The sequence below is a fragment of the Bombina bombina genome, chromosome 4 (genome assembly GCF_027579735.1).
Source record: "Bombina bombina isolate aBomBom1 chromosome 4, aBomBom1.pri, whole genome shotgun sequence".
Lineage (NCBI taxonomy): Eukaryota > Metazoa > Chordata > Amphibia > Anura > Bombinatoridae > Bombina > Bombina bombina.
In genome coordinates, this window is record NC_069502.1 from 402696556 (window position 1) to 402709624 (window position 13069).

Here is a 13069-nt window from a genome sequence, read left to right on the forward strand (position 1 = left end):
TGGCAAAGAACTCTCCGTGAATAATGACAACAGTATTATCTTGCAAGGTAATCGAATAGTCGTTCCAACATGTTTACAACAACAAGTATTATCCATAGCACATGAAGGTCACCAAGGAATAGTTGAAATGAAAAGTTTATTACTAGAAAAAACATAATTTATGCTTACCTGATAAATTCCTTTCTTCTGTAGTGTGATCAGTCCACGGGTCATCATTACTTCTGAGATATTACTCCTCCCCAACAGGAAGTGCAAGAGGATTCACCCAGCAGAGCTGCATATAGCTCCTCCCCCCTACGTCACTCCCAGTCATTCGACCAAGGACCAACGAGAAAGGAAAAGCCAAGGGTGAAGTGGTGACTGGAGTATAAATTAAAAAATATTTACCTGCCTTAAAAACAGGGCGGGCCGTGGACTGATCACACTACAGAAGAAAGGAATTTATCAGGTAAGCATAAATTATGTTTTCTTCTGTTAAGTGTGATCAGTCCACGGGTCATCATTACTTCTGGGATACCAATACCAAAGCAAAAGTACACGGATGACGGGAGGGATAGGCAGGCTCTTTATACAGAAGGAACCACTGCCTGAAGAACCTTTCTCCCAAAAATAGCCTCCGATGAAGCAAAAGTGTCAAATTTGTAAAATTTGGAAAAAGTATGAAGCGAAGACCAAGTTGCAGCCTTGCAAATCTGTTCAACAGAGGCCTCATTCTTGAAGGCCCAAGTGGAAGCCACAGCTCTAGTAGAATGAGCTGTAATTCTTTCAGGAGGCTGCTGTCCAGCAGTCTCATAAGCTAAACGAATTATGCTACGAAGCCAAAAAGAAAGAGAGGTAGCGGAAGCTTTTTGACCTCTCCTCTGCCCAGAGTAAATGACAAACAGAGAAGACGTTTGTCGAAATTCCTTAGTTGCCTGTAAGTAAAATTTTAGAGCACGGACTACATCCAGGTTGTGCAGTAGACGTTCCTTCTTTGAAGAAGGATTTGGGCATAAAGAAGGAACAACAATCTCTTGATTGATATTCCTGTTAGTAACTACCTTAGGTAAGAACCCAGGTTTAGTACGCAGGACTACCTTATCCGAATGAAAAATCAAATAAGGAGAATCACAATGTAAGGCTGATAATTCAGAGACTCTTCGAGCCGAGGAAATAGCCATTAAAAATAGAACTTTCCAAGAGAACAACTTTATATCAATGGAATGAAGGGGTTCAAACGGAACGCCCTGAAAAACATTAAGAACAAGGTTTAAACTCCATGGTGGAGCAACAGTTTTAAACACAGGCTTAATCCTGGTCAAAGCCTGACAAAAAGCCTGGACGTCAGGAACTTCTGACAGACGTTTGTGTAACAGAATGGACAGAGCTGAGATCTGTCCCTTTAATGAACTAGCAGATAAACCCTTTTCTAAACCTTCTTGTAGAAAAGACAATATCCTAGGAATCCTAACCTTACTCCAAGAGTAACCTTTGGATTCACACCAATATAGGTATTTACGCCATATCTTATGGTAAATCTTTCTGGTAACAGGTTTCCTAGCCTGTATTAAGGTATCAATAACTGACTCAGAAAACCCACGTCTTGATAAAATCAAGCGTTCAATTTCCAAGCAGTCAGCTTCAGAGAAGTTAGATTTTGATGTTTGAAGGGACCCTGTATCAGAAGGTCCTGTTTCAGAGGTAGAGACCAAGGTGGACAGGATGACATGTCCACCAGGTCTGCATACCAAGTCCTGCGTGGCCACGCAGGTGCTATTAGAATCACTGATGCTCTCTCTTGTTTGATTCTGGCAATCAATCGCGGAAGCAACGGGAAGGGTGGAAACACGTAAGCCATCCTGAAGTCCCAAGGTGCTGTCAGAGCATCTATCAGGACTGCTCCTGGATCCCTGGATCTGGACCCGTAACGAGGAAGCTTGGCGTTCTGTCGAGACGCCATGAGATCTATCTCTGGTTTGCCCCAACGTCGAAGTATTTGGGCAAAGACCTCCGGATGAAGTTCCCACTCCCCCGGATGAAAAGTCTGACGACTTAAGAAATCCGCCTCCCAGTTCTCCACTCCCGGGATGTGGATTGCTGACAGGTGGCAAGAGTGAGACTCTGCCCAGAGAATTATCTTTGATACTTCCATCATAGCTAGGGAGCTTCTTGTCCCTCCCTGATGGTTGATGTAAGCTACAGTCGTGATGTTGTCCGACTGAAACCTGATGAACCCCCGAGTTGTCAACTGGGGCCAAGCCAGGAGGGCATTGAGAACTGCTCTCAATTCCAGAATGTTTATTGGCAGGAGACTCTCCTCCTGACTCCATTGTCCCTGAGCCTTCAGAGAATTCCAGACGGCACCCCAACCTAGAAGGCTGGCGTCTGTTGTTACAATTGTCCAGTCTGGTCTGCTGAATGGCATCCCCCTGGACAGATGTGGCCGAGAAAGCCACCATAGAAGAGAATTTCTGGTCTCTTGATCCAGATTCAGAGAAGGGGATAAGTCTGAGTAATCCCCATTCCACTGACTTAGCATGCACAGTTGCAGTGGTCTGAGGTGTAAGCGTGCAAAGGGTACTATGTCCATTGCCGCTACCATTAAGCCGATTCCCTCCATGCATTGAGCCACTGACGGGTGTTGAATGGAATGAAGGGTGCGGCAAGCACTTTGAAGTCTTGTCAGCCTGTCCTCTGTCAGGTAAATCTTCATTTCTACAGAATCTATAAGAGTCCCCAGGAAGGGAACTCTTGTGAGTGGAACGAGTGAACTTTTCTTTTCGTTCACCTTCCATCCATGTGAACTTAGAAATGCCAGCACTAACTCTGTATGAGACTTGGCAGTTTGAAAGCTTGAAGCTTGTATCAGAATGTCGTCTAGGTATGGAGCTACCGAGATTCCCCGTGGTCTTAGTACCGCCAGAAGAGCACCCAGAACCTTTGTGAAGATTCTTGGAGCTGTAGCCAATCCGAATGGAAGAGCCACAAACTGGTAATGCCTGTCTAGGAAGGCAAACCTTAGGTACCGATAATGATCTTTGTGAATCGGTATGTGAAGGTAAGTATCTTTTAAATCTACAGTGGTCATGTACTGACCCTCTTGGATCATAGGTAAAATTGTCCGAATAGTCTCCATCTTGAACGATGGAACTCTTAGGAATTTGTTTAGGATCTTTAAGTCCAGGATTGGTCTGAAAGTTCCCTCTTTTTTGGGAACCACAAACAGATTTGAGTAAAACCCCTGTCCCTGTTCCGATCGTGGAACTGGATGGATTACTCCCATTAACAAGAGCTCTTGTACGCAGCGTAGAAACGCCTCTTTCTTTGTCTGGATTGTTGACAATCTTGACAGATGAAATCTCTCTCTTGGAGGAGAGTATTTGAAGTCCAGAAGGTATCCCTGAGATATTATCTCTAGCGCCCAGGGATCCTGAACATCTCTTGCCCAAGCCTGGGCGAAGAGAGAAAGTCTGCCCCCCACTAGATCCGATCCCGGATCGGGGGCCCTCAATTCATGCTGTCTTAGGGGCAGCAGCAGGTTTCCTAGTCTGCTTGCCCTTGTTCCAGGACTGGTTAGGTTTCCAGCCTTGTCTGTAGCGAGCAACAGCTCCTTCCTGTTTTGGTGCAGAGGAAGTTGATGCTGCTCCAGCTTTGAAATTACGAAAGGAACGAAAATTAGACTGTCTAGTCTTGGCTTTGGCTTTGTCCTGAGGCAGGGCATGGCCTTTACCTCCTGTAATGTCAGCGATAATCTCTTTCAACCCGGGCCCGAATAAGGTCTGCCCTTTGAAAGGTATATTAAGCAATTTAGACTTAGAAGTAACATCAGCTGAGCAGGATTTTAGCCACAGCGCCCTGCGTGCCTGAATGGCGAATCCTGAATTCTTCGCCGTAAGTTTAGTAAGATGTACTACGGCCTCCGAAATGAATGAATTAGCTAGTTTAAGGACTCTAAGCCTGTCCGTAATGTCGTCCAGAGTAGCTGAACCAATGTTCTCTTCCAGAGACTCAATCCAGAATGCCGCTGCAGCCGTGATTGGCGCAATGCATGCAAGGGGTTGCAATATAAAACCTTGTTGAACAAACATTTTCTTAAGGTAACCCTCTAACTTTTTATCCATTGGATCTGAAAAAGCACAGCTATCCTCCACCGGGATAGTGGTACGCTTAGCTAAGGTAGAAACTGCTCCCTCCACCTTAGGGACCGTTTGCCATAAGTCCCTTGTGGTGGCGTCTATTGGAAACATTTTTCTAAATATCGGAGGGGGTGAGAACGGCACACCGGGTCTATCCCACTCCTTAGTAACAATTTCAGTAAGTCTCTTAGGTATAGGAAAAACCTCAGTACTCGTCGGTACCGCAAAATATTTATCCAACCTACACATTTTCTCTGGTATTGCAACTGTGTTACAATCATTCAGAGCCGCTAACACCTCCCCTAGTAATACACGGAGGTTTTCCAGTTTAAATTTAAAATTTGAAATATCTGAATCCAGTCTGTTTGGATCAGAACCGTCACCCACAGAATGAAGTTCTCCGTCCTCATGTTCTGCCACCTGTGACGCAGTGTCTGACATGGCCCTAATATTATCATCGCACTCTGTTCTCACCCCAGAGTGATCACGCTTACCTCTTAGTTCTGGTAATTTAGCCAAAACCTCAGTCATAACAGTAGCCATATCCTGTAATGTGATTTGTAATGGCCGCCCAGATGTACTCGGCGCTACAATATCACGCACCTCCCTCTGAGCGGGAGATGTAGGTACTGACACGTGAGGCGAGTTAGTCGGCATAACTCTCCCCTCGTTGTTTGGTGAAATTTGTTCAATTTGTACAGATTGACTTTTATTTAAAGTAGCATCAATACAGTTAGTACATAAATTTCTATTGGGCTCCACTTTGGCATTGCAACAAATGACACAGGTATCATCCTCTGAATCAGACATGTTTAACACACTAGCAAATAAACTTGCAACTTGGAAATACAATTCAATTAGAATAATATTAAAACGTACTGTGCCTTTAAGAAGCACAGAAGATCTATGACAGTTGAAAATTAATAAATTGAAACAGTTATAGCCTCAATCCTTGTAAACAACACAACTTTAGCAAAGGTTTAATCCCATTAGCAAAGATAACAAATTCTGAAAGCAGGAAACAAATTACAGAATAAACGTTTTTTATCTCAGTCAAACTATAATTCTCACAGCTCTGCTGAGAGAAATTACCTCCCTCAAAATAAGTTTTGAAGACCCCTGAGCTCTGTAGAGATGAACCGGATCATGCAGGGAATACAATGAGTTGCTGACTGAAATATTTGATGCAGTAAAAGCGCCAAAAAAACGGCCCCTCCCCCTCACACACAGCAGTGAGGGAGAACAGAAACTGTCAGAAAAACAGATTAAGCAACTGCCAAGTGGAAAAATAGTGCCCAAACATTTATTCACTCAGTACCTCAGTAAATGAAAACGATTTTACATTCCAGCAAAAACGTTAAACATAATCTCTAGTTATTAAACAGCTTTATGTATTTCTTACAGTGTAATTCTAGTGAAGTACCATTCCCCAGAATACTGAAGTGTAAAGTATACATACATGACATTATATCGGTATGGCAGGATTTTCTCATCAATTCCATTGTCAGAAAATAAAAACTGCTACATACCTCTATGCAGATTCATCTGCCCGCTGTCCCCTGATCTGAAGTTTACCTCTCCTCAGATGGCCGAGAAACAGCAATATGATCTTAACTACTCCGGCTAAAATCATAACAAAAACTCTGGTAGATTCTTCTTCAAACTCTGCCAGAGAGATAATAACACACTCCGGTGCTATTTTAAAATAACAAACTTTTGATTGAAGATATAAAACTAAGTATAATCACCATAGTCCTCTCACACATCCTATCTAGTCGTTGGGTGCAAGAGAATGACTGGGAGTGACGTAGGGGGGAGGAGCTATATGCAGCTCTGCTGGGTGAATCCTCTTGCACTTCCTGTTGGGGAGGAGTAATATCCCAGAAGTAATGATGACCCGTGGACTGATCACACTTAACAGAAGAAAGTGTGGTTTCCATCAATAGATCAACAAGCAGAAAAGTTGGTGAGAAATTGTATTGTGTGTCAAGCCACAACTCCAGGAGCTCACAAAGAACCTTTAAAAATGTCTGCATTGCCTGAAGCACCATGGTGTAATGTGAGTATAGATTTTTATTGCCCATTACCTACTGGAGATTACTTGATGGTGGTTATAGACGAATATTCAAGATACCCGGTAGTAGAAGTTATCAGCTCAACATCTTCAGTCACTGTTATTCTTGTTTTAGACAAAGTTTTCTCTTGATTGGGAATTCCTAAAATTCCTAAAAACAAATGCAGAAGCTGAAAGATTCATGCGTTCTATGGGGTCATTTCTAAGGGCAACTACAGCACAAGGTAGACCATGGAAACAAAATGTATACTCTTTTCTGAGAGACTATCGATCAACTCCCCATTGAACTACTGGCAGATCACCTGCAGAGCTGTTAATCAATTGCAAACTTTGGATCAAAATTCCAGATATAAATGATTCACTAAAAGAGACACTCAACAAGGACTTAATACAAAAAGATAGTCATGCCAAAGCCAAGATGAAAGCTTGGCTTTGGCACAAGTTGGATAGACGACACAAGTTGGATACTTTATATGATGTCGTCCCATATACAGTTATAAGAATTCAAGGATCAACGATCACTGCAGTAAGGAATGGACATATAATTACTCAGAATTCTTCTTTCTTCAAGAAACTACACAAAGAACAGGACACTGAATTATCTGATGCAGAAGATGATGATTCTGATATACCCAAAATATTTCAAGAACATGATGATAATATCGATAACACAGAGAGCAGTGAGTGGGAAGAAAACATAGCACGTGATCAGTTCTCAGATACTAATCAAAAATACCCTCTCAGAGAAAACAGAAGACCTCCTGAATACCTTAAAGACTATGAAAAATAATATGTGTTTTCATGCAATGTATTATTATAATGTCATCATGCAACTCTTTTATGTGAAATATAGTTGATCTTATTTCTAAATATAAAGCATAGTATATATATATAGTTATATTTATGTTTAGTTTAATTGTTATGTTTCTAATCTAAAGTAAGGGAGAGAAATGGTGTCAGTTGTGATATTATAATACATAATGCTTTCTTCCTAGTTTGTGCTCTGACTTGTAAATGTATATAATTGTTGCAAAGAAGCAGGGGCAGGGACAGTGTTGTTAAAATGAGGAACCAGGAAATAAAGTGTGTGGAGTTAGTTGCTGTATAAATGGACTCTGTGTCAGATATATTTCTAAATCACTTGGATTTACAAACACTACACTGTTCAGCTGGTGTAAAGTTTTATCAACTTCTGCTTTTCAATCAGTTTATATTACATAACCGACCGTGCATTCTATTTTACAACTGCAGCAAAATGTTGTAAGGTGTTAGCTGTAACCCTACTCCCATCTAATGTCCAACAGCTTGATAACTTTAAGAGGAAAATGGTATCTCAGAGTATGTTGCTCAGGTGTAAAAAAACTGTTTTCTCGCTTACAACTTTCACCTATGATCGACTCATCAGTCACAATAGACATGCACATATATTTTTAAACATGTACTAAACCAGTGTTTCTCAAGTACCCCTAAAAGGCCAGATTGTCTGGGGAAATATTTAGCCTATGAGTGAGAGCAGGCTAGAAACTATGGAAACTGATTAGCTGATTATTTCACCTGGTCTGTTAGCGGTACTAGAGAACAGGAGTTGAGAAACAATGCACTAAACGAATTAATATACATCTACAGTAAGTCAGACTACTTTGTTTTGTTAATATATTTTAACAATACATTATATATTAATTATTACTTATATACTATATATTATTTCAGTTTTTAATACAGTAAACATTAATATTTATAGGTACCATTTGTATTTTCAGTCATAATGGGCTTTTTAGCATTTAAACATTGAAGAGTCTGTTGAAAATGTAAGGCCATAAACAGCTCCATTAAAAGTCAAAAGACAATAATAATCTTGACACTTGTACAAATTATCATGTTTTAAATCCAGTAGACTTAAATTGAAGCCAAAGCTAGCCGCCCTTCAACTGCCTTAGTTTTGGGAGAACAAATTACAAATCTGACAGCTTTGTAGACTGCCAAATAGTGGCTGATTTAACAGCTAATGGTAGTCTGAAAATGATTAAATGGATAGGAAACCCAATTTTTTTCTTTCATGATTCAGATAAAGTATACAATTTTAAACAACTTTCCAATTTACTTCTATTATCTAATTTGCTTCCTTATTTAGGTATCCTTTGTTGAAAAGCATAGCTAGGTAGGTTCAGCACCTGCTTGCTATTTGCTGATTGGTGGCTACACATATAAAGAGATTTTCAATTTAGGAGGCTATTACACAGCTTCTATATCACCACTAATTTAATTAGTGAAAGACTCCTTATTTTAAAGAGAGGATTTCCCTTTTTTAAACAAGTGTTTAGGTGCACTTCTAATTTGAAGGTGATCTCCATGGTAAAGGTCAATGATAAGGTATAGGTAGGCTAGTGTCCAATGGTAAGAAATGTGGACAACAATTAGGTACAGGTCAGTAGTCAGTTGTTAAAAACAAGCAGGCTGGTAGCCAGTAATAAGGAACAAAAGTAAGCAGCTGTTTGAACAATATTCAAGCATGGCAGCCTAGTGCACAGTGTACCAGTACAAGCAGGTAGAAACCAATGGTCAGATACAGATAGCTTAGTACACAGTGTTCAGGTACAGAAATTATCTCTAGGCACAGAATAATGACAGCATGCACAGCAGTTCTTATGTTCTTATGTTCTGTAAAGAATTAAACATCAATAATTATAAGGATTTAAATAAATGTAATTAACTTTTAAAAGGTTAGCAAAATGCAACCACCTATTATTAACAATGGGATTTACCATTTCACCATCAAATAAATACACATTAAGGATTGATTGTTGTACAATATGATGTACAGACCTGTCTTGTAGCATTATGGATGTTTTCCAGATTAAAGTGATAGGGACGGGAGCCCAGTGAATTCACTTTATGAATTGCAGATTTTATAAGTTTTGCCACTTCTTCGCTGTTTTTGTCTATGGGCCGATGGCATCCAAGACAAGGCTGATGCTCAACTATCACTGGAGGTTCTACTGAAAGAAGAGGAAAAAAAGAAATGTAAATTATCTTTTTAGATAGTATTGAATGACATACAATTTACATGTGTGGACCGAAACTGAAACTCTTTTGTGAAACTTGTACATAAGCCTACTTGAGCTGGGGGATTGTGGGTAAATGTACACATATATATATATATATATATATATATATAATTCTCAATGAAGAAAGCACTCATTGGACTTGTAGAAATATAATCCATAATATTTATTACACAGTCGTCATAACGTTTCGGATACCGGACCGGACCCTTTGTCAAATGATACAAGAAAAATATGCATAACATTCCCCCACCTTATATAACTACCTAATGCCAATTAAAGTGACTAAAAATTAAAAGATACTTAGCCCATGAAGACCATGCTGGTCTCGCGTACATCGCCACAGCTCCAAGTGGCGTGATGACGATGTGGCGCATCCGACGTGTTACGCCATGATGACGTCATCATGCCACTTGGAGCAGTGGCGGTGTACGTGAGACCAGCATGGTCTTCATGGGCTAAGTATCTTTCAATTTTTAGTACCGGTCCGGTACCCGAAACGTTACAACGACTGTGTAATAAATATTATGGATTATATTTCTACAAGTCCAACGAGTGCTTTCTTCATTGAGAATTGGATTTAAGGATTGTTAGCACCGTGGCAATTGCTTATGGATGAGGAGTGCATATAGAAACATAGAAACATGGAAACATAGATATTGACGGCAGATAAGAGCCATAGGCCCAGCTAGTCTGCCCGACCTTACCTAACAGTATAAACTTATCTAGTTCGTAGGATAGCCTTATGCTTGTCCCATGCATTTTTAAAGTCCCCCACAGTGTTTGTTGCTACTACCTCTTGAGGAAGTTTATTCCATAAATCAATCACTCTTTCTGTAAAGAAGTGCTTCCTCAAATTACTCCTGAATCTACTACCCTTTAGCTTGAGCTCATGACCCCTTGTTCTTGAATTTTCCATTTTATGTAAAATACCCACAGCCTCAGTTTTACTAAACCCTTTAATGTACTTGAAAGTTGCTATCATATCACCTCTTTCCCTTCTCTCCTCTAAGCTATACATATTTAGGTCATTGAACCTATCCTGGTAAGTTTTATTTTTTAGACCATGTACCATTTTGGTAGCCCTCCTTTGCACAGATTCAAGTTTGTTAATATCCTTCTGAAGATATGGCCTCCAGAACTGCACACAATACTCAAGATGAGGCCTAACTAATGATCTATAAAGTGGCATAAGAACCTTACTATTTCTGCTGCAAATACCTCTACCAATACATCCAAGCATTCTGCTAGCCTTACTCGCTGCATTACTACATTGTTTACTAAGTTTTGGATTTATTGGTAGAGGTATATCTTACTAGAACTCTATCTGTTTTTCTGACAGTGCACCCTGCTGGAACCTTATTTTGGAAAGAACTTTGATATATGTGTCTCAAACAAGGCGATATTGTGTCCATCTTTTCACTGTGTTCTGTTTTCCACCATAGACTGAACATAGCATCCTGCATCCTGCACAATCTGTGCTGGTTCATATTGAGATATCATGGAAGAGAGCACTGCTGACAGCTTGCCTGCTGGGATTGAATATGAAGAAGTGAACACAGACACTTTCATGTTCACTGATGATGATGCAGAGAGAATCAGAGTTTCATCAGATCTGAGTGAGTTGAGGGGTGACACCCCCATAAACATATATTACAAACTAGTTAATTTAAGGAAAAGGGAAATTGATTACCACCTACACGCCATATATTTATCTAGCTACCATAGAAAAAGACAAATACCAAGAGGGTTCAGGGTGAAAAACATCCCCACTCTGGGTAGATCAAGTAACGAATTCTGTCGTAAATGGTGTTCAATTTTGAACAAATGTTCTTATGATTTAATGTTGCTAGTAATAGAGGAGGTACAAAAACTTGAGAATAAAATGAAAACTGAGATAGAGCAAATTAAACATAGCAGTCACCATATACTAGTAGAAGATAACACCCAGGATTGGTTAAAAAAATAGATAATATGGTATTGAAATATAAAAATGATTTGATCTCATTTAAAAACAAAAAACTTGCTACTGTGGAAACAGACTACATGGAAAGACGAGTTTATAGATGGTTGTATGGGAAGGAGGACCTAGTGAATAACCATAGACATAGAACCCCACGCCCAAAAAGTTTAATGCAAACTGTTGACAGTAGTGGGGGGGATTCCACAGAATATGACAACGACAACAGGGCCACTGAACAGACATCCACTACATCATCTAATACGGCTTCTTTTTCTAGGGTTGTCACACGAGCAGCAAACAAACCGCCAATAAACACAAACAAAAACCAACAAGGAGAGTGGGATATAGAAAAAAAAGAAGTTCTCAAAAAAGAAACAGACATTGGGGGGTAGTTATCAACGTGTCTAATTTACCTGCCTTCGCCGGTTCAATACGCCCGCCTAAGCTCGCCTACCATCGCCGCCGCGGACCTGCAAAATTTCGCCTAAATTATCAAAAAAGCTGTCAAAAAGCCGCGCATCAAGTACGGGGCGATGAGCAGCGGACTGTGAGAGTTATCACTCATCTGATCTTGCTACTCTTCGGCTTTTTGACAGCTTACTTGCTAGCCTGTCACTAAGCACCCACACTAAACTACACTGTTCTACCCCCTATACCGGCGCCCCCGGAGCCCCCCCGCAACTCAATAAAGTTATTAACCCCTAAACCGCCGCTCCTAGACCCTGCCGCAACTCTTATAAATGTATTAACCCCTAAACCGCCGCTCCCGGACCCCGCCGCAACTAAATAAATAGTTTAACCCCTAAACCGCCGCTCCCGGACCTCGCTGCAACTAAATAAATAGTTTAACCCCTAAACCGCCGCTCCCGGACCCCACTGCAACCTATATTAAACTTATTAACCCCTATCCTGCCCCCCCTACACCTTCGCCACCTATAATAAAATTATTAACCCCTATCCTGCCCCCACTACACCGCCGCCACTGTAATAAAATTATTAACTCCTAAACCTAAGTCTAACACTAACCCTAACACCCCCCTAACTTAAATATTAATTAAATAAATCTAAATAATATTTCTCTTATTAAATAAATTATTCCTATTTAAAACTAAATACTTACCATTAAAATAAACCCTAATATAGCTACAATATAACTAATAATTATATTGTAGCTATCTTAGGATTTATTTTTATTTTACAGGCATCTTTCAATTTATTTTAACTAGGTACAATAGCTATTAAATAGTTATTAACTATTTAATAGCTTACCTAGCTAAAATAAAGAGAAATTTACCTGTAAAATAAAAACTAACCTAAGTTACAATTACACCTAACACTACACTATATTTTAATAAATTATTCCTATTCAAAACTAAATACTTACCTGTAAAATAAACCCTAAGATAGCTACAATATAATTAATAATTACATTGTAGCTATTTTAGGATTTATATCTATTTTACAGGTAACTTTGTATTTATTTTAGCTAGTTAGAATAGTTATTAAATAGTTATTAACTATTTAATAACTACCTAGCTAAAAGAAATACAAAATTACCTGTAAAATAAATCCTAACCTAAGTTATAATTAAACCTAACACTACACTATCATTAAATTAATTAAATAAATTAACTATAAATAACTACAATTAAATACAATTACATAAACTAACTAAAGTACAAAAAATAAAAAAAGCTAAGTTACAAAAAATAAAAAAAATAAGTTACAAACATTTAAAAAATATTACAACAATTTTAAGCTAATTACACCTAATCTAAGCCCCCTAATAAAATAACAAAGCCCCCCAAAATAAAAAAATGCCCTACCCTATTCTAAATTAAAAAGGTTCAAAGCT

The 13069-nt window shown here is 39.3% G+C and overlaps 1 protein-coding gene across 3 annotated transcripts in view; it reads right to left on the reverse strand.

Annotated features, from left to right (window-relative positions):
• Positions 1–13069, reverse strand: part of LOC128656338 (T-kininogen 1) — a 175438-nt gene that overhangs the window by 105084 nt on the left and 57285 nt on the right. For 2 of the 3 annotated variants that reach the window (XM_053710188.1, XM_053710186.1), the window contains exon 4: positions 9013–9185. In XM_053710188.1, the coding sequence (XP_053566163.1) occupies positions 9013–9185 (173 nt within the window). The remainder of the gene's footprint in view (positions 1–9012; positions 9186–13069) is intronic. The other variant, XM_053710187.1, reaches the window with a different exon arrangement.